A 22059-nucleotide genomic window follows, 5' to 3' on the forward strand; every position below is an offset into this window, starting at 1 on the left:
CAGGCAGCCATCTTTGATTTTGATAGTTAAATTTGTTATCGCTATTTTATCACATAGTACTAAAAGGATCGGTCTCAAATTTCATATGTAGGTCCCCTAGGGACCTTGTTATGCATATTGCATTTTGGACCAATCTGTCAACAAGATGGCCACCAGGCGGCCATCTTGGATTTTGATACTTAAAGTTTGTTATCGCTATTTCTCAAAAGTACTGAAGGGATCTTTCTCAAATATCATATGTAGGTTCCCCTAGGGACCTTGTTGTGCTTATTGCGTTTTGGGACTGATCGGTCAACAAGATGGCCACCAGGCAGCCATCTTGGATTTTGATAGTTAAAGTTTGTTATCGCTATTTCTCAGAAAGTACTAAAGGGATCGGTCTCATTTTATTTGTAGGTTCCCCTAGGGCCTTTGTTGTGCATACTGCATCTTGGGACTGATCGTTGATAGTTAAAGTTTATTATAGCTATTATTCATAAAGTATTGACAGATAATTTTCAAATTTCACATGTAGGCTCTGTTTCCAGACTGTGACAATACTTGTTCAGAGTCCAAAATGGCTGCCATCAGCCATTTTGGATTCAGATTTGTCCCCAAATGTAGGAAGCACAACAAGTGACCAAATGAGCGGTCTATACTCAGTACTTTCTGAAAAATAAGGAAGATTCTTTCGAGAGATCAAAAAGCAAATATATTCTGTAAGCCTATCACCTCATTAATATGAGCTAAGCATCGTTGTTTTTACAACAGTTACTTTGCAATAGGACATTAGAGGACTTATAAATTGATGAACAGGAATAATGAAAAAATAATGCAAACTCAAAATATATATTAAAAAAATCATTATATTTTATTCAACTATAACAAATGTAAACAATTTAAATGAGTAAATGCAGTTTTGTTTATAAAGCCAGAACTTAAGTTGTCCAGTACAATCGAACATGTAATGTGTGCTAGAATGTTAGCACTTCTTATTTTACTTTCTACAACATCATTTAAATAGAAGTACTTAATTAATTCCTACTCGTTGGGTCAACAAGAATAGAATTTGGATGTCTGGCTCGAATGTCTCAGATTCAATTTCCCGAGGCTGTTGACCGAGTTAAGATATTTACATAGAATTGTTCAGCTTTATATATATATATATATATATATATATACAGGTTATCACTATCTACACAAGATAAAATAAACTTCATGCTTTAAGTAAGTTTTAATGTTTGAGATCAATGACCAATGCTAATGCATTATTTCAATAACAGAAAATAAAATGAGATTAAGTTTACACTTAAAAGTCAAACCTTGTCATTTTCCCATCTTAACATGAGGCTCTTGCCTTGTTAACCCATCAGATATATGACTGTTCTTTTAAAATTAGTGAAAACAAAAGCATTCAAACAAACAAAAAGTTTGTGATCTACTGAAACCACAAAACTTAGTAAATAATTTTTTAATTCCTATATACTGTCAAAAGTACTGATCCTAAGAAGACTTCAAACTTTGTAAATTAAAAAGATATCGACTTTGTAATAAATCAATTTAATTGTGTTTCCACAAAATTAAAAGGACAGTCAAATGATTTGCATAATTTTGACATTCTTATCAAATTAAAAAAAATGTTGCTGACTTTCCATGTAAGTTGTGCATTATTGCATTGTTTATCATTGCCCCCTCACGTGCCTAAGTGTACGTGGGATGGGGCACTGTTACAACCCTTGTAACATTCTTATTCTGTACAACTTCAATATCAGCACTAAATAAGCAACTTCAATATAATACATTTGATAGTATCATTATTACCATAAAACTGATAATTTGTTCAATTGTAGAACCTAGTTCTAAAAGGCTTTCATTGAGATAATACTATCAATATAGATATACAAATATTACCAACTGAACGGTTTTTGGCCCCATCTGTTACTTTTGCTAAAGTTCCAAAATGGGATACTGCTTGTCACATTCTTTAACTTCAATAATGGTAGTTAATATATAGGACAAACGATAAATAGCGGCAATATTATTGTTATGCATATGCTCACATATCTCATATCTAGAGGAGCTAACAAGAAGAGTTGAATAATGAGGCTACAGCAAGGCGTAACATATACTACGCATAGGAATTTGGTCTACTCTATTTACATGTACCAGGTGCAGGTAGATGTGGTCTTTTCCAAACACATCTCTTTGTTCTTTTCTTCGTAAAGTCATATGAAAAGAATAATGCAGAATTTATATACATAACAGCAGAATTAGCTCTCAATATGAGAAAGTCTACAATATACTGTAAATGATGAGATTGCCTTTCAATATTAGGCCAAAAAAATTTATGTTTGTTAAGGGTTACCCAACTGACCATCATTTTTAACGGCTTGACCCTAATTTTTGTTCTTTTTTCTATGAAAAAAAAAAAATAAATAAATTAAAATCAGGATCTTGATCTCAGACTCCAGTTCCAGCCATTATTTTAAAGTGAAAGACACTTAAAAACACTGACCTACCGACCTTATTTTTTTTGCAGGTGTTACCCTAAACAGACATTTTTTTTAGCAGCCTTATGATATTCCAGCACTATGTCTGGTTCAACACATCCAAGGCAATATAATACTTAGAGACACTGTCTACCAAAATGAATACAATTAAATTCAATGGAAGACACGACCGTAATACCATCACATATAACCTACAGTTAAAAGACACTCCTTCTCAAAAGAAAACAGGAAATGTAAGATATATGACTAGTTTGTACAGGAAGTTGATGATGATGTTTTAATAGGGAGCAATCTGATCAAAATAATGTCTCTTAAAACTTTTGTCTGGTAAAATATGTTCAACAATGACTGGAAGATGGAGTATTAGAGTGCAATCAGATTTCAACCAGATTCACATATCTATTAGAGTTACTTCCCTTCATTTGATTCCATCAGTACAAACAACGGGAAGTAACACTGTTAGATCATAATGCCCAAGATTCAATATGAACACAAATATCCATAGGAATATTGATGGAGATAAGAAGAAATGGCTGTAAGTATGCATTTCAACAACAAAACCTTATAAAAATGTAGATTTGTGTAATATGATAAACATGTATATTTGTTTTATCAGACATTGTTTTGTAAATTTATTCCAAATTTTATTGCTAAAAAGGTAAAATTTTAAATGCAAGACTTAAAATTTCTTAAGATGCTTCATATGAAATGAAATCTTGTGTACAGACATGGGGGAAGTACACAATTTGTAACTCTAATAAATTTAAGTCATTGTCAAATTGTCAAAAAACTTGCATCTTTATCAGTTCTCACCCCTGGGCAAGATTTTTGTAACATTTGCCTGGACTACTGGTAATTTTGATGTTTTAAACTATATCAGTAATATCGTTTGTCATTAAAGAGGTAGGTTAGGTTAGACAAAGGTGACATTTAAACTGAGAATATAAAACATCTAATCTAACAATTTACCCCTCACCCTCGAAGCCTTCCCTCCCCCCAACTCTCCCCACCCTCACACACACACCCACTCACACACACACCTTCTGTCCCCACCCCAAAACAACATCAAAGTCTAATCTCCATCTGTACTCTCATATTTAGACAACTTCGTCTTCAGTTTTGAATTTTCTTTCTTCATCTTTTCAAGTTCTCTTTTCAAAGTATCATTTTCTTTTTCCAGGAAGGATGCTCTCATGGAGATTTGATTTTCTTTAATGCGCCTGGCCTCTCTGGAGCGCTTGGCAGCAACATTATTCTTGTTGCGGCGATTCCAGTATTTGTCATCTTTGCAGTCATCAGGAACATATATCTAAATCAGAAAACAAACAGAATAATATGCAATTACAATTTCAACTCAATGTCAACGTGTATGAGCTACACTAACCTATGAATACTGTTCTGTAAAAGTTAGTTTTTTACTACACAACACTGAAGTGAGGGACAGACATTTATAAATGTGTCAGTTTTTTTGAGAGGGTAAAGGCAGAGAACCTAAGAATGAAAACAAAAGGTCTAGAACTAATGATCTCAGTGTGTAAGACTTGTGATAACATGTTTTACACATGAACCAACTCAGATGAAATTTCTCTTGAGAAACTACTCTGTATTTAGTGTATTTGCATATAAGAATGAGAATGGGTATTGATGGTTACAGCATTTGCATATTAGAGTTGGTATAGGTTTTGATAGTAATAGTTACATCATCCGTTTGTGCACATAAAACAACGTAGCAGTCTAACCTTAGGGGCAGATAACTCTGCAATATGCAAGATGAAATGTTAATATTTTCTTATGCATTATGCATTAAATTCTAATTTTAGGAGCAGAATATTTGTCTAATATTTTATCATTCCCATCTATACATAATTATACTCAACAAATCTCTGATGCCTACCTTACGAGATTTCTTGATTATAGGCTGTGGTTTCAGTTCTTCAACTGTAAACTTCCGCTTCTTTGGGTCAAAGTCATGGCCTGTAAGATAACATATCACAATGAAAGTTTTCACTAATATGTATCTATCATATTATTTTTAGAAATCTGAATTTATAAAGCACAGAAATTTACCTACAATTACACAAACGTAATTATATAGAATTTTAGCAAGTTTTTAAAGATCACACTAAACTAAATTCTAAATACCAATAGGTATATCTGGTACCTATAAGAATAACAGATGTTGAGTATATTACCTGGAACTGACGCTAGGGCAAGATCTTGATCATCCACTTCAAACTCTACAGGTACATGAGGGGGGCTTACAGATCCAGGGCTACTAGGAGTATCTGAGGCATCTTCATCAGCAGGAGCAATGGAATCTAAAATAATGCAACATCAAAATTATCAGAATTTTAAACCACACAACTTTCTGTGAAATACATAGAGATTCACAACGAGTGATTATTGGATATGGAATTTATTTCACATAAGTGAGATACAAATCTTTTGTGACGTAAACTAAACAATTAGGACCACTTTCAAAAAATTCTGATTAATTGGTTTTACACATTCTAAATCGATGATCAGTTTGAGTTTTCATTTTCTGATTAATTTTCGATTTTTTTTCGATCATCAGCCCATCACTTATATCTAATACCTCATCATAATGAGTGGCGGGAACAGACTTGTAGTATCAGTTATAATCATTCAAGGGATATTCATACAACAGTTTATGGTAGAAGATATACTTACTGCCTGTGAGAAGGGATTTTAATCTAGAACCCCTTGGCTCCACTTCTGAAGATTCAACGTCTTTGTTTGATAATAATGCCTCAATAGGGTCAACTGGAAGAGTTTCCAATGTGTCTGCTTTGTTTCCTGGCGAGGATGGCTGACTGGAAATCTGAGTTGATTGTGAGGGTGATTTCTGTGATTCAGAACCAGGCAGGTCGTCGTTTAGGTCGACGGCGATTCCACTCTCGGACAGGAACTCATCCAAGCCCATGAATTCCAACTGGAAATTGTCATCCATTAGGTTACTGTTGTTCCACAAGTTTGGACCGAGAAATGCTGAGGTTGGATCAATCCCACCGCTTCCTCCTTTATCTTTGCGGCTTCCATCTGTTTTAAATAATTGAATATCATAAACATATATACCAATAATAAAGGAAAATCATATAATATTTACAACCAGCCTTCAGAATTGATCAATGTATTGAAATATCAAATTACACGTGTATAACACAGCAAACATTTCAACTACTTTTTGTCAATCCAGGTACCATAGAGGTTCACCAGAAGAATTCCAAGCAGGGCAAGAAACTTTTTTGAAAACCACTTACCCGAATTTAAGATTGAAGTCTATATATAATTTTACCCAAAACAGGGTAATTAACATGAATTAAATCAGGGCAAGTTTACCCCAATTTTCACTTGCCCGAGAGCATATTTTACTGGTCTTGGGCCATTGGACCTGGGATATTTCTTGCCCTTCCAAGTTAAATGTGGTTAAGACATTTAGCCTAGTATGTACATGTGTCTATAGAGAGAAATCTCTAGTTTCCACAGTTGGGCCAAACAAAAAAATATGTCTGTATAGGGTTACATTGGCAAAAAAATAGGGTCGGTAGGTCGGAAGAATTTTTTTTTTTTTTTTTTTTGTAGTGTCTTTCTCTCTAAAATAATGGCTAGAACCAGAGTCTGAGATCGAAATCCCAACTTTTATTTTTTTTTCGTAGAAAAGTGGTAAAAAAATTAGGGAAGGGGGTAAAAAATTAAGGTCAGTCAGGTAACCCTAAAAAGACATGTATATTTTTGTTTGGCCTTATCAATGTATTTAACAACAACAACAAAATTACCATAGCACACTGAATATAATTCCTAAGGAGTTGGAATGTTCATTAACATTTTCTATGTTCAACCAGAAACATTTAGCCTAGGTTATATATTAGATTATATTTATTGTATGTTTCTGGTTCAATGCCAACGGATGTCTTAACATGCTTATACTGCACAGTTTAATTATGACTATATACATTTTTATATATAATAGATTATAATAGTTATGTTAAATTTACCTGTATACGAACTATATATAGTCTATATATATTTATGCTCTGGTGTAAGATAGGAAAAATAAGTATCAACATAAAATACTGGTATAAACGCCCTTTACTAGAGGTGTTTTATGTTAAAACTACCGTGCAGTTTAATTTAGATACACTTATCAAACCCATTTACAAATGTACATAATCTGTTAGTTCACACGCCTGGTCGGAGTAAGCACGAGTTCACACGCCTGGTCAGAGTACGCGTGAACTCACGTGTGCTTAACAAGGCATAGACGACCTTCACATTATGTACAATGTTGATGAATCGGATTGCAACATAAAACATCAAAACAGAAATTCCAAGTTACTGTCGAAATTCATAGCTCAAGGTCTTTGATGTGTATTAAAAGCAAGAGAAATGAACGAAAATCAATAAAACTTTTACTTGTCTGCTAACTGTTCGCGGCATCAACATATATATTTATAGGCCTACAGTCAAAACATTAGAAATAAACAAATTTGACTGACCCTGTAGATTAGGCGCTGTCTGTAGTTCTGGGTTCTCCAAAAGCTCCTTTAAAGTAATGCCCTGCTGGCCGACTCCGAAGAAAGACATTTTTAAACAGGTCCTAGCAGTCAAATGGAAGCTATGTACCCAAGCCGTCGATAACACTGGACAGTGGTCAACCAAAACAATGGAGGATTTGAGATCACGTTGATACACACGAGTATACGTTAGGCCCCAATGTAGTCCGCCGTCTAATACATGTAATATAGCGATGACTATGAGCGTGTATGTCTGTCGGCCCCGAATAGGCACATACAATCTTTGCTGTTATAAAACGTGTTTTGCTCGCGTTTCATAACCAGTAGCGCAGGACGACCTTCACCTACACTACACTATTTAGGAATGCGCGCGTGTTTTAAATAAGAAATTTTAGCCACACATGCCGGGGTACAGACAAGTATCTCTAGTTTTTCTGCATTACTCTTCAGTTCAATAAATTGATATCAATTTCCAAGGATTTATAGTCCTTGGATTTGCGTATAGAGCAACTACTCCTCTGAGAAGTAAAAATTTTCTTCTATTAAACTTTTTTTCTCATAAATTTTAGAAAAATGAGTTCATACCATGAAAGAAATCGGAAGAAAAAAATATGTACGTGTGCTTGTTTTTGCGCTATTGTCATTAAATATACTAAGTTGAGAAAATGTTGGATTTTATGGGAATTTGACCATTTTGACCATGTACACAAGAATTTAAAACCATAATTTCCTATTGAGGTGAATTTATTTCCCGGTAGTCTTCTTTAAAAATATAGCCTACCAGTTTTGATTAATAAGACTTATATTTTGTCTCAGAATAACAACATATGCTACCCCTAACCCTTAATTTTGTGCTACAAAATGCACCATTTTCAGCCATTTTTGCCAAATTCAACCCGATATAGGAAAAGTTCTGGTATTAAACTTTTTGTTAATATTTTGCATATCAATAGGGAAAGGGTTGTTCTTTCTAAATCAGGCAGAAAAAATGGGGGGGGGGGGGGCCATGTGCTTACTTTTTTGCCCCATTTGAATATTTGTTATTTTTCAATATTTAAAAACTAAAGTGCTCAAATTACCATTAAATGTAAAAATAAAGTGACAAAAGTGTATTATTTCACACATTAATGCTCAATATTTTAATTACCACGAACCTATTACAGATTTACAGCAGAAATTAGTTCGATACTCAGTACAGCTAAAATGCTAGCGCAGTGATGATTTAGTAAAAACTGTTTCAGTAAAAATGGTAAAATTGTTGCTCTTCTCAAAGCTAAAAAGAAACTAATTTCAAAATGGCCTCAAAATGGGCCATTTCTTAAAACCCCTGTATAATAAAAAAAATCTTCTAACCCTAAAAATGTGGGTTTAATTTTTACAAAATTTGCAACTGGCAAATTTGCTATATATTGGTAGGTTGTATTTGAATAAATCTTATAACTTCTTTGATCTTTGTCGAAACGAGACTTCAACGGGACTGAAACCTCGGAAGAATACATCCTAAAGTAGTTAAACAATTAATATTGATTGAAACCCAGTGGTAGAAATAAGAAAACTAACCAAGGTATGAATCGTTAAAATATTTTACTGTAAAAAATGAACTTCTGTGTCTAAATAACAAAAATGTTCGTTCATGCTATTTTCAAGTGCAGGATATCCCCATAAAAGGATATTTAAATTTTATACGATATTTTATTTTGTAAATATACCAGAAACATATTGTTGTCTGATGTCCGCATAGTTGATACAATTGAATAAACGATGAAAAGTATCTTCTGTCATAAGTCCACAGGCACAATAAGATAATTAGGTCTAAAAGATTTTATAAAAAGATGCTCGTAACGACATAAATTAACAACTATGCCATTGATATAAATAAGAAAAAAAGTGATAGCACGAGTATTGACCTTTGTAGTATTCCGGCATTTTTGTTTTTGAATTTTCAATTTATTTATCAACACATTATCATGCCAAACACGGTCAAATTCTTTTCTTGTATACAATGTTATCTAAATCTCTGATTTTGGGTGATAATAAGAATAAGTCTATAAAAAGGGCAATAGTTCCACTATACAAGAAGACACAACACGAACATACTGCAGTCTCCCAAAACACGCACCACGCACTTCACACACGCTACACACTGCATACATGGGAGGCCGTCCTTACATGATCCTAGCTGTTAATAGGACGTTAAACTAATTAAACAAACAAACAAAAGAATAAGTCCACACTGTATATTTCATTTTCTAGCTATTAATTTATAGTTACATCCAGTAATAAGGATAGATATATACATATCCGTGGTTACATTGATTGGCATTCTGGAGATTTGCTAATTAGCAACGTGTTTTAATCAACAATATTATTTTCTTATTTTCTAGGTTGCAATCAAGGATTTATAAGCGAGATGTGTCCCTATTATAACCGCCTCGGGAACTTATTTAGGAATTACGTAGAGAGACGTAATCGATCAGGCACAAAAGTCAATATTTTCTATATATAAAAGATATACAACTAAAACTTTTTGATTCTTTGGAAGAGCCTATCCTATTGTATGGATCAGAGGTATGGGGATTCGAAAATTTGAAAATAATTGAACACATACATCTTAAGTTTTGCAAAAGAATCCTGAAAGTGAGGTCTACTACTCCAAATTTTATGATTTATGGTGAGCTAGGTCATGTGCCGTTAGAAATAAATGTTAAGTTAAGATTAGTAGGTTTTTGTAATAGATTGCTATGTAATGATAACAAACTATGTAACATTTTATTACAATTGGTCTTACCATTGCAATATGATGCTAATTTTTCTTTTAAATGGATTAAATGTTTACAAAGTATTTTTAACGAAACTGGATTTTCTTTTATATTCGATAATAAAATACTGATGCCTGATAATTTCTACAAAGATGTTTTGAAACAACGTCTGATTGATCAGTTTATACAAAGATGGTTTTCCGACTGTGCTAACTCATCTCGTGGACAATTATATTCTGTATTTAAAACATAATTTTGTATGGAAAAATATTTCGTAACAGGTCTATCTATTTTCCTAACCAAAATGTCCCCTCTTTTGTAATTAATTGCTGTGCAGCTGTTTATCTGTTTGTTCTGATTGAAATATTAAGTTAATGTGGATTTACAAGGTGCGTGTTCGAGCGCGTGACTAAATTGTATAACTACATGCTCATTTACATGTGTGAGAACATTAGGTTTCTGATCGTATGAATTGTGTGTGTGTGGCAGGTTATACATGTACACACGTAAATGTATGAGAATATTACAGTTGAACGTATACATCGTATGTATGTGTGTGGCTGGTGTTATTATACACATATGTATGTATATATAACTGTTAATTACCAAATTTATCTGTCCATGCTGTCAATTATATTTGTATGCCTCCTCATGTAACACGTGTGGTGTCTGAGTGTTAAAAATAAAATCTTTAAAATAGGAATATAAACATAAAAATATACAGGTGATGTCAGTATACTGCCCCCACCTGTTCAGGTAAAACGTGTATCCTGTCAATCATTCTCCCCAAGACACCCTAAGATGAGAAGAGCTTCAGCCCATCCTGTCTAAACTACAGCCAGTAGCCAATGGTCATTTAATCACCGCGGCTATATCTGTATCTACCTGCTGCTATGTTATCTAGTTAGAGAAATATTGATTTAAATCGTGGCCCCGGGGGGGTCAGACCTGTCATTGGTAATCAACACGGCCTCCATCAAGGCCATACCTGACTACCGGTCAGTTCGGTCAGTTAACGTCCAGTGTGTAGTCCAGGTAGATTGGACATTGCTCCGTGGGATTAGCAAAGTGAAACGCGCTAAGGGCCTTAAATAATGCATATGTATGTGTCTGATTATCCGATAAACTTAGAACAATATAATGTGTCAATATGTATTTCAGATTAACGTTAAAATGTATAATTCTTTTTACATGTATAATTCATGTCTATTCGTTGTACAATATAATGCATTTTGTGGAATGTTTGTTAAAACTGTTTGGAAATTATGATGATACACGTATTATATCTCTCAATACAAAACCCAAAAAATATATATATATATAAATGACATGATTTCAAATCCTCTGAAGGGCGATACAAAAATTGTTTTATTTTTGTGTTTTTTAATATACATGTATATATGTTTCTTCGGTTTATGAACCTGTATAGAATATAAGTGCATGATAGGACATTCAATAGGATTAATGGAATGTTGGTGAAACTGGGCCCAGATATGAATTATCTATCTAAAATGAGTTGAGTAAGGTTGCTATAGACAGTCGTGACAGTATCTAATTCTTTGGAGACAGTTATTACATGTAAGATCTTTCTACATACATACTAATGTGACGTCTAGCGTAATCAGAATACATTCTGTGGTGATAAAAACTAAGGATTAAGTCTGTAACGACCAATATATGACATTAAGACAGGGATTTATTTTTTATTTTTCAGCTGCTATATTGTAGTTCAAAGGACGTAAAGACAAAAAATGGTGTCGTCTTCTCATGTACGTCCTTGTCTTTACCCAAGAATTTCTCACTTATAAATCTTTGACTTTACCGAAGAAGGCCGGGTACGTATGTATTAGTTCACCATGAGCATATTGTGTAGTTTATCGTGATATTTGATGATATACTGACCATTCAGGAAGTTTTTACAATATGAATCTCTCCACACCGTAATTACCCGTATAAATATTTAACTTTATCTATAAAGCCCGTCAGGTATTGATCCACTGTGACGTACAACACCATATAAGGAAGTGATACTACATGAATTAATGCCTCGACCATTGTGGCGGCGTCTTTCATCCTTACTAAACTATAGACAGATCCAGGTGGTAAATCACCAGGTAGGCCGCGGGGTAAAATCAACTTCAAGGAATACTTTCCGATATACCGAAATAGTAACTTCTGTAAAAGAACATGCATTTAGAGATTGACAGAAAATATCATTGTGTTAATTTCTTCTTATCTGCTGGGAAATGTCGATAAATACTTATCAGAAAAGGAGCACTGTCATCGATACTTTAGGTGTCCCAATCACAGGAAGCTATTACAGTTACATTTTACGGATTGTAGACTAAAATTTGTGATGAAAAATGCACGGGAAATACCTTGCTCCTTCAATAAATGCCAAATTCCCTTGCCATACGCACCGGTACTTTGAGATTTTGGGCACAATGTTCTGGGCCAATTTTGCAAATTTTAATCTAGACATCGATCTTCGAATTTATTCTCCTGAACCATCAAGTACTGAAGAAATTAACACACATTTTATAAGTTTGTGAAATAAAATCGATCTCAGTTCAATACCTATCCGTATGGGTTGAATATCACAAGCTGGTGACTACGACAAAAAGATTATTTGGAAACAAACTACATAATTTGCTATATCATACCAGAAACTTGTATTCGCTTATGTTGTACATAATTCTGATCAGACATTCAAGTATTCATTAAAGAACACACAAAATATCCTGCTTGATAATAAGAAGAACGTCATTATCTCAATGATCATACAATTCTGATATTCTCCAAACGAAATCCATTCAGTTTTCCAAAATTTAAGGACCAATATATTAATAATGTTGATTGTTGTTTTAGGAGAGATAGCCGAGACACTCCGCCTTTAATCTAATTTATATGTATAGATAAACGGATAACTTAATAAAACAAATTCATAGAATATAGAAAAAAATCATTAGCATTTGACATCCGAAAAAATAAATCCACAGTGAATCAATCTATAATTGAATTTAAGATTTATTATCTTATTTTCTTGAAACAATACCATATGACCAGAGATTTAAATTACTATTTAAATCTCTGATATGACATATACAAAATCACATGAGTGCCGACGTTGTTTTGTATGCTGTACTTAGCAGTAAAGAACCATAACTCTGTCTTTCTTGTGCAATGTGGAAAATACACATACCCTGTCCACTATGCTTCTGAAGATGACGACATCACTACTGTCTAGAACACGTTGGAAGCTATATTTTTATAGATATAGTAAGACGTATGGTCTGTACAGTTGATGAGTACAATGAGTAGTACGTAGAGAAAAGACGATAGTTCAAATCACCATCTAAAAATTAGTCACAGTTTATATGAATTAGACCTTTAGACGTTTTAGGCTTCTAGATAAAGAAAAAAATACCGGTAAAATCTTATTCTCTGTAGTACTATAAAAATAATATTATATTAAGTACTATAAATTGACTACACCCATAAAACGTCGAAAATGGTCTATTTACTTTTCTCAGATCCCTGTGGTCGCCATGGAAGATGAAATCATATCTACCCCTTTTACTTCATTAATGTTTTTTGTAGAGATTTTAAAAACTAATTGAATGTTGATGAAACAGAGCCCATTCCCATGAATGACGACGTACTTCCTCAAGTCTATTCAATACAAATCATTTTTTAATCTAAAATTTCCTTTGATATCACTGTTCCACATACATGTATAACATACGTTCTCGTGAGAGGTCTATCATTAAAATCATAAACTGTTTTTTTTTTTTTTTTTTTTTTTTAATTATTCAGGTGATTTTTTGTTTTAATAACTCAAACAATGTACATATTTGTACAGAAATGTGTGCAATATAAGACTATCTAGTAGGTTGTGCAAAATGTTTATGAATACCAGGGAAATTGTACAAGGATCGAAGGGTTTCTATGAAAGGGTAATCCTCGACTATCAGGGAAAGGCGTTTTATTATTGTCAACTTAACTGTTTAGATATTTAGCGATTGACTACTAAAAGTGTTCCATCCAATCGTCCAATAAATTAAAAAAAAAACACATTGCGTTATCAATTTTATTGTTATAGAGAAACCGAGAGCCCAAAAGCAGACACTTTTAAATTTAGCACACTAGGGAAAATCTTTGAATAGTTAAAAAAAAAAAAATATCTAAAAAAAATATAGTCCGTTGTAAGCAAGCAGTTTGTTATAAATTTTATATACATATCTTTACATATCAAAGTAATGATCGATACCTAACAGAGATCAAAAGATAAAAAAAAAACCCAACGTAAGATAGAAAGTGAAAGATCGAGGGTTAAGTCCAAGTATCAATTTCAGCAGTGTATACTGTATACAAACACGAATGACAAGCTATATCTAACTATTTAAATAGTGAAGTTGACAGTCATCACTCAATTTTGTTGAATGTTACTCATTATAGCTTCCTGGGTCGTACCTTCCGGAGGCCAGAGTGGGGTAATTGATTGATTTGCCTTGCCTTTTCAATTTTTATCAATTATGTGAATTAGGCCTCATATACGTCATTGGTCTACATAATTTCCAAATCATTTATTTCTCGTTGGTATACTATAAAATGGTATATTTTTATGACAATTGTAACAAATGAAAAACGTTAAAGATTTTTGTTCTTCTACCTGTAAAATATCGCGAGAGATATTGCACAAAGATTTCCCAAAGGCGCCCCAGACAATCTCAGGTGGATAGTTTTACCTGAGCCGAACTGCATTATGGGCATTTCGGGAAGTGACTCAAACCATGGCGGATGTGTCGAATTTGAATTGAGCCGTACAGAACTTTAAAACAAGACTTTCGACATGGATCTTAAACAGACCAGAATCATGGATTTATTGAAATATTTTCTTTATTCGACTCTCATAGTATTGGCGTTTGTCAAAGGTAAGTGACGCTTAATAATTAAGTGTATATATACAACCGGTCACTGTCACGATAAAAATAGCGTCTGTTTGGGAGTGTCTCGCTTGGCTAAACCCTCACTTCACTAAATGTTATTCTTTCTCGAGATTAAACCAGAACGTGTTAATGTCACCTTATACTAGGTGTTTGTAAAAGGACTTTATCTAAAAGTGAGAACTTGATACGAACCGTAAAATATATATCTCGCTTCCCGAGAAACGGGCACCTGTTAGCTTGATACTACACCATAGATTGTAACGGGCTGAATGGAACTGCTGAACTGAAAAAGATAAATGTAGGATGTCGACGTCTGAAGCTATATATGTCTGTAAAACATGTTTCGCAATATCGCTGAATGATCAGGGTTACCTATTTGGTATATAATATATAATTAACATTCGATATTCAGTACAACAAAGTTATAAATAAGTACATGTACATTGTACCTTGTACAAAATGCCAACTCAGACATTGGGATATAAATGACCCTTTCAGCCAATTAATATCTCACATATATTACTACAACATCACATTGAAAAATACAAGCACCTTTGGTTGAAGATGTTGAAATGATGCAGATCATGTGACATAAGCAGGTAAAGGCGTTTGTGTCTGGTTTGGAAAATAATGTAATAGCACCCCTTGTGTATTTTTCCAAAACCAGAAGCAGACGCCTGTGCATAAAGCTTTCAAGTTTCATCTATGTAAAAATTCCTAGGTTGTCTTGATGCAGATAAAAACATTCTTTGACTTTGTTTTAATTTCCATGAATTCCATTTGTCACCATAAAAGTCACATTGACTTTAAGGGAGTTTATATAAATGTGTATTGGAAAAGTCTACGTTTACTTATCTCCTACTCTGGTTTGTAATCTCCCCTAGCTGTGAAGATAAATGATTGTTCTGACTGTAAGGAGAGTTCATCTGGGGAAGTAAGGTCCTTACCTTGGAATGTTGTATATAACTAAGGTATAAGATGTATGTAGGCAAACAAACTTCGTATTTATCTGAAATTGATAAATTATATTAATATATTGTACGTATAGGTCACTCAAATTTCCATACAAAAATGCATGATTTGAGTGCATTTCAATAGAAAAAGAACAAAACATATTTCTCCACTCCATAAAAATAACATGTAATACTGAATTTGTAAAAAAATATATTGTCCAGAAAAAAAAATTATTTATTTTTTTGTATAATTAATTATATATACACAGAAACATAATATTACAGGTTCAAAATGAGAGCGATTATAGAGGTCTATAGAAAAGAAATCTTATGTCTATATTATGGTGGTGATTTAAATGTTTAAGACTTGGCAAGTTGTCCAATGTGAAGCAACACACTTCATTGTCTGAAAAATGTCAGAGATTTAAACCTGAAGTGACAAAGATTGTATATATGTCAGTCTGGAAAACTCTGACCCTCAAAAACAAGCACTCGACAATTTCACTACTTTAAAACTCAGAACTTTAAGGATAAATGTTTACAGTTATAACAAGTATTTTGTGCATTCTTCTATTAGAATTGACTTCGAAATAAGATGTCTAGCAATTGGTTGTATATCAGAAATGAGTAAAAAAAATGCTGTGGTTGGATATATAGCATTATTTAATCTTATAATCATAGTTTGACATTGAGATCTTATTATAGATATATTGGTTGACATTGAGTTGTTTTGTAATTCTTCTTAACGAAAGTTGTAAAATTTCTGACAGGAATCACTTGTTCACATATGAATGTGTAAACAGGCATTAAGTGAAAAATTCTACAAACCAATCAGGACGTTTTAAAATGATTTAATTGAATTAATGTTTCTATTTAGAAACAAACTTAACTGTACATTAATAAGAGTATATCTAGTGATCAATTTCACAAATTCTTATACTGAATATTTGGTCCTTATTGCAATTGGTACTTGAACATTTTATGGATATAGTATGCATTTCAGGCATATTTCAGCTGATTAAATTACAAGCCTGAACCTGGTCCACTATTGAGCTTTGAACTATGTTGACATGCATATAACCTCAATTCCATTTAATGGTACTCTCTGTATTGATAGAGTTGTTCCAAATGGTCATTATGTCCATACAGCGATAAAGTGACCACATTTGCATGTGTGAAATATATCATCCCACCGCTGGCACCATGCACACTTCCTTCTTTACCTCCCACTTACAATTTATTAGACAGGGATCATTGAGGGGACATTTAGGGATTTTCACCCATGATCCACATGCAGGGCCACATAATTCTAGAAACTTTTTTTTTTATTAAAGTTTTGTTCATTAAAGAAATCTCATTAATTGCTTTAATCCTCTATACAGATTCTAACAACATACATGTACGTTACATATTAATCCAAATTGTTTCTTGTTAGTTTTTATAAATACCATCAAGCACATTTCATTTTCCCATCTATCCAAACAATTGCACTTAGAAAAAATGTGCAAACTATTTGTATCATGATATGTGGCTGTAGTTATATATATATATTCTAGCAGTTATTTTGTTAGAAAATTCCACACCAATTAATTCCAAGTTTATCTTTAAATTGCTAAGTAATTTAAGGTTGCTAACTTTCAGCCCACTGCTAGCCTTTCCAGTATCAATAAGTTTTATATACCCAGAATATAGGGGGGTCATAAACAGGTGATTAAACTTCTCCAGCCAGTTCAATGATACCCATGTCCTGGCTGTTACTCAGTCCAAACTGTGTTGTAAACTTAGTCATGACTGTCACCTGGGGCATTCCAAGCACAAAAAATTTCAAAATCATAGTACCGTATTTACCATTATATACCCTCATTGTTTCCTGACATATGGTACCCAGTTGACAAGTTGTGTTTGATTATTAATGTCCCGTGCCCAATAATATAAAAGAACCCTTCCCCTTTTTTCAAGAAGGAGTTTGTGATATAAACACCCCCTCAGATTTTTCTGATATATTACTTTGCTTAATGAGCAAATCTTTTACATGCGAATCATGCATAATAGTGCATCTCAAAGATTAAAAAGGCATATTTACAATGACATATTAATTAATACAGAAAGAGTTAATTTTGATTCCCAAATAAGCCCCCCCCCCCCCCCCCCACCTGGTTTTTAGTTATAGAAATATAATAATCACATATATTCTGAGCGATACCTTTTGAAGTTAGAGCAGTGTCATGTATTCATATTGATGAAATATAGGAGCTAGAGGGTATATATACGTCAGACCGATTATATCACTATTGTTATGATATTGTGACATAGGTACCAGGCCTCTCCCCTGTAGGGATACTACTAGGCCATTAGTTACCTGTCCAACATCTGGCAACTTACATGTCTATATAAGGTATAATCTACTATACCTGGCTGAAGTAGGTCAAATGTACACACCTTGAAATTGTGGTTAACTTTTATTGATAGAATATAATATCATGTTTCAATAACAATATTCTGGTGAAAGCTAGCATGTATACATATATACAGTGCGCAATGCATGTGATATCAAGTTTAAAGCTACAGGTACAGCTAAATAGACTTTTCATTATTTGAAGGTAGCAATTCCCTGATAACTGGCATAATATACTATATGGCTTTTAGTCATCTGTATCATTTCCATGTCTATGATTATATCAAATTATTATATGCAACTAAAATGAAAATGAAATAATGCTTAATTTCATTACTTTTAGTACTCTAAGACATGATTTTCCATCAGATACCTGGTAGTTGGTGATGCTCTGTACAGTGGGTATGCGACAGGGGAATGTTTGTGTTTCCAGTTTATCATCATTAATCAGTTGCTGTGTATCCCTGGGGATATGTATCGCAGGTATTCACAGCTAAACCCAATAGATACACAGCTTATCATGTGACAGCATGTGCCTGGAAAAGATCGAAGATGTACTGCTTCTATATTTCATTCTAAATTTGAAGATGTTGGTACCATTATCCATAATTTCACCTCTGATCAATGTTCATGATCAGTTACTCATTATGGATATATGAAAATTAAAGATATCTCAAAAATGCCAACTTTTAATATAAATGTGTAGAACAGTTGATATGAATTTGTGTTTGTTTTAAAATCACTACAACATATAATGAGTTAGTAATATAGGGATAAAACAAAGTTCAAAGATGCTACACATTCATATACCTTCAATACTAATTTTGATACTTAGTCTCAGTCAAGATATGCTATCTATTTAAAACAGATATTTCTTTAAAATCAAATCATTGTATATATATATGCATATCTAATTAACACAATTGTTTATATTAAAAGCATAAAATTGATAAAAAGTAAAGAATTTTGATATTCTTAGAGTATTGCAGATCAAAATAAAATAATGTTGTATACTATTTGTCTATATTAAACCAGATTGATTTTCGAAAAGTTTTTCAATAACAAAGTTTATCCTCTTCCATAAATGTAAACATATCCATTAAGAGAAATGGATCAATATTTATATATATATATAGGTGGATTGTTCAGGATGGAGACTTTACCCTATATGTTGTTAGGTAATGTACACATATAAAATGTCAATACAGATATAAAAACATGATAATGGTATATCAACTATCAATATCAGCGGTTAATTTAGCGGGCTCTTAATCAGTGTACAGAACACAAGATACCCCATTATGTCGGAGATTATAGTTGTAACGTGATACACACATGTCCATTGTCATATTTGATATTACCCGTCATATTTTAATTTATGTAGCGGCCAATTGCTTTAAACAGTCTTGATTCAATGTGACCTTGAAATATAGATTGTCATGGCTGTATTATTATAGGTATGTGCTTTTGAAGCTTGCTGTCTCTAGAAAATAATACACCTGGGTTAAAATGTTGATTGGGGACTGCAGTTTGCCTAAGAAATTGATTTATCATCCAAGAATTGGCCCAGCATCTCATGGTCTAGATCTGAATGGTAGCTTGTTTGAAAGCATACAAAGTAGAGGCACACATCTGATGTGCAGTTTATAGATAATTAAGGCATTGTTGATAAAACTTGAAAAGAACATTAGTGAGTGTTTCTTGCTTGTTTCTGCTTTTCCTCCACCATTAAAACATATAAATGACCTTCTTGATGTTATAGAATTCTGAACAAAAAACAAACCCTTCTAATGTCAAGAAAGGAAATTCCAAATACTTTTCAAAAAAAAGGATGCGATTTTATATTTTACAAACAGGATATACTCGGCAATGTGCACACCGGTATCCATAATGATATTTTTTGTAAATATGTATATATCTACCATATTTTTAATGGGACACAAATTGTTTATAATAACAGCTAAATGTGTAAATGGGTATTGAAATATATCAGCTTCCAGCTGTGTGATCTGAATTATGTTTCCGGTTCTTTTTCTCTTCTGTCATAGCCCTGTAAAGGTAAATAGTAAAACCTGCGTGCTGATCATCTGTTGTACATACAATCATTGATAAAGGTTCACACAGTCACCAGGCGGACATTGATTTTACAGACACTCCTACACCACAGACTCCACCCAGTGACTCAGGACACTACACCTGTTGATTATTGTGTTTCCATGGTTACAAACACATCTTTTAGGATGAGTCCCCAGTTCCATGATGTCGAAATCTCTCTTATTATTTCCACTGATCACATCAATTTCTGAATTAAATATATTAAATGTATATTGATTAGGATTGAATTTCAGAAGTATAGGCGTGTTTGTGTGTGTGTGTGCATAAGACTGAAATGAGAACATATTTACAATGCAAGTCGAATGTATCTTTATGACAGTATATCAGTCACATTATCCCAAATATATTTCTTCATGAATTTTAACTTTTCCACACTGGAAAAATGTGAAAGTGTGTTTATTACCATTTATATCTGCGCATGTATGTATAAGTACCATATATCTATGGATGTGGCCCTGCCATGGTTGCACGGAGATCTGTGAACAGTTTCCTGCTGGCTTACTATTGTAGGGAGTTACAATACACTACAATACTTCGCTATACAGTTTGGACCTCCTTCAACTTGTATTGAAAACCCTGTTAAATAAGAAGTGTTTTATTGGTGTCCACTCCATATTCACACTAATACTTGAATTCTCAAAGGTTTGCTAGCTAGGGTCCTGCTTACATGAAGATTACTATACCTGGTACTATATATATACATTGTATATAGCTACATATAGGTATGTACAGGTGAGCCAGTACCAGATATTTGCAACCCCCTCCCCTATTCCAGATCTAGATCTGCCTCCCACAAATTACCTACATATATACCTGTTCCATCACTGTCACAGATGGACAGGTAATAATCACCTGTAATTCAATCTACAGGTATATACCTGCTCACCTGATACACATATCCATCATTTTTAATACACATCCCTGCCAATCATTGTTTTTATGGTTGTTACTAGATATGTAGTTACCAATATTTAATTTGTTTTTGGATGTGTCATTTACAAATTGATGTACGGACTTGTCCATATAGATGTAATATTTTTTTTCCTGGCTCTGACATCATATGAAGATAAAGCTTAGATCCCTGTGGCTCTGATATACACAGCTATAATATCAAGGCATTTGTGCAGATACATGTCCCACAAGATAAAGATCATGTCCGATTCGTCATGTATATTGTGGAACCAGAGAAAAAAAAGAAAATCACATTATTCTAACCTTTCTGAAGGCCTCAGAGCCGTATTCATGATGCAAATTACAATATTGTTGACCTTTAAATAAGTTACATGTATAATTTTCATAAAATTAAATCTTGGAATTCATTGTCTACCTTATTTTTAAGACTATTTAGATGAACTTGGACACATTTATATGATGTTTCTTGGAAAAGGAGAAAAACACATATCAGTATTGATAAGATCATTATATGTACACAACCCTGTATTATTTGTATGGACGGAGATGTATCTCGGAGAATATGGTAAGCTGTACTAGAATTGTCCTATCCTGCATTATTATCTTCTATGGCCAAAACTTAGTACTACATTATCTACTGAACAACAATGGTTGGCTGTTGTTGTCCTACATCTATAAGTAAATAGGTATACACACAGGAACCTATTTGTGGAATGTCAATCTAGTGTTCTAAGTGAATGGATTGTGACATATTACCCTAATTAGCTGATTTTATAGGTACACGAGCTAGGTACAGAGGTTTATGTGTCACGCTAGAAGTATGGTATACATTTATATAGGAAATGTAGAGAAATTAGGTGAATGTCTTGTGTATTTCGGCCGTTATTGGGATCGGTATTGATGTTTGAGATGCGTTAATTGTTCAGTTATTCTACATCACGAACACCTATAG

At 33.2% G+C, this 22059-nt stretch overlaps 2 protein-coding genes across 3 annotated transcripts in view; one reads left to right on the plus strand and one right to left on the minus strand.

Annotated features, from left to right (window-relative positions):
• Positions 1 to 827: 827 nt before the first annotated feature.
• On the minus strand, positions 828 to 7465 carry LOC138317428 (thyrotroph embryonic factor-like). Its single transcript, XM_069259090.1, has 5 exons — positions 7007 to 7465; positions 5181 to 5549; positions 4682 to 4807; positions 4384 to 4463; positions 828 to 3798 (listed from the first exon to the last, which is right to left on the minus strand). The coding sequence occupies exons 1-5, from the start codon at positions 7092 to 7094 to the stop codon at positions 3562 to 3564; spliced, it is 900 nt and encodes a 299-aa protein (XP_069115191.1). The 5' UTR covers positions 7095 to 7465; the 3' UTR covers positions 828 to 3561.
• A 7077-nt stretch (positions 7466 to 14542) lies between these two features.
• LOC138317430 (cell adhesion molecule 3-like) overlaps positions 14543 to 22059 on the plus strand; it is a 32571-nt gene continuing 25054 nt past the window's right edge. Inside the window, exon 1 of one of the 2 annotated variants that reach the window (XM_069259093.1) lies at positions 14543 to 14717. In XM_069259093.1, coding sequence (XP_069115194.1) covers positions 14636 to 14717 — 82 coding nt within the window. In that variant the 5' untranslated portion in view covers positions 14543 to 14635. The remainder of the gene's footprint in view (positions 14718 to 22059) is intronic. The other variant, XM_069259092.1, reaches the window with a different exon arrangement.

Source organism: Argopecten irradians, chromosome 3 (genome assembly GCF_041381155.1).
Source record: "Argopecten irradians isolate NY chromosome 3, Ai_NY, whole genome shotgun sequence".
NCBI classification, from domain to species: domain Eukaryota; kingdom Metazoa; phylum Mollusca; class Bivalvia; order Pectinida; family Pectinidae; genus Argopecten; species Argopecten irradians.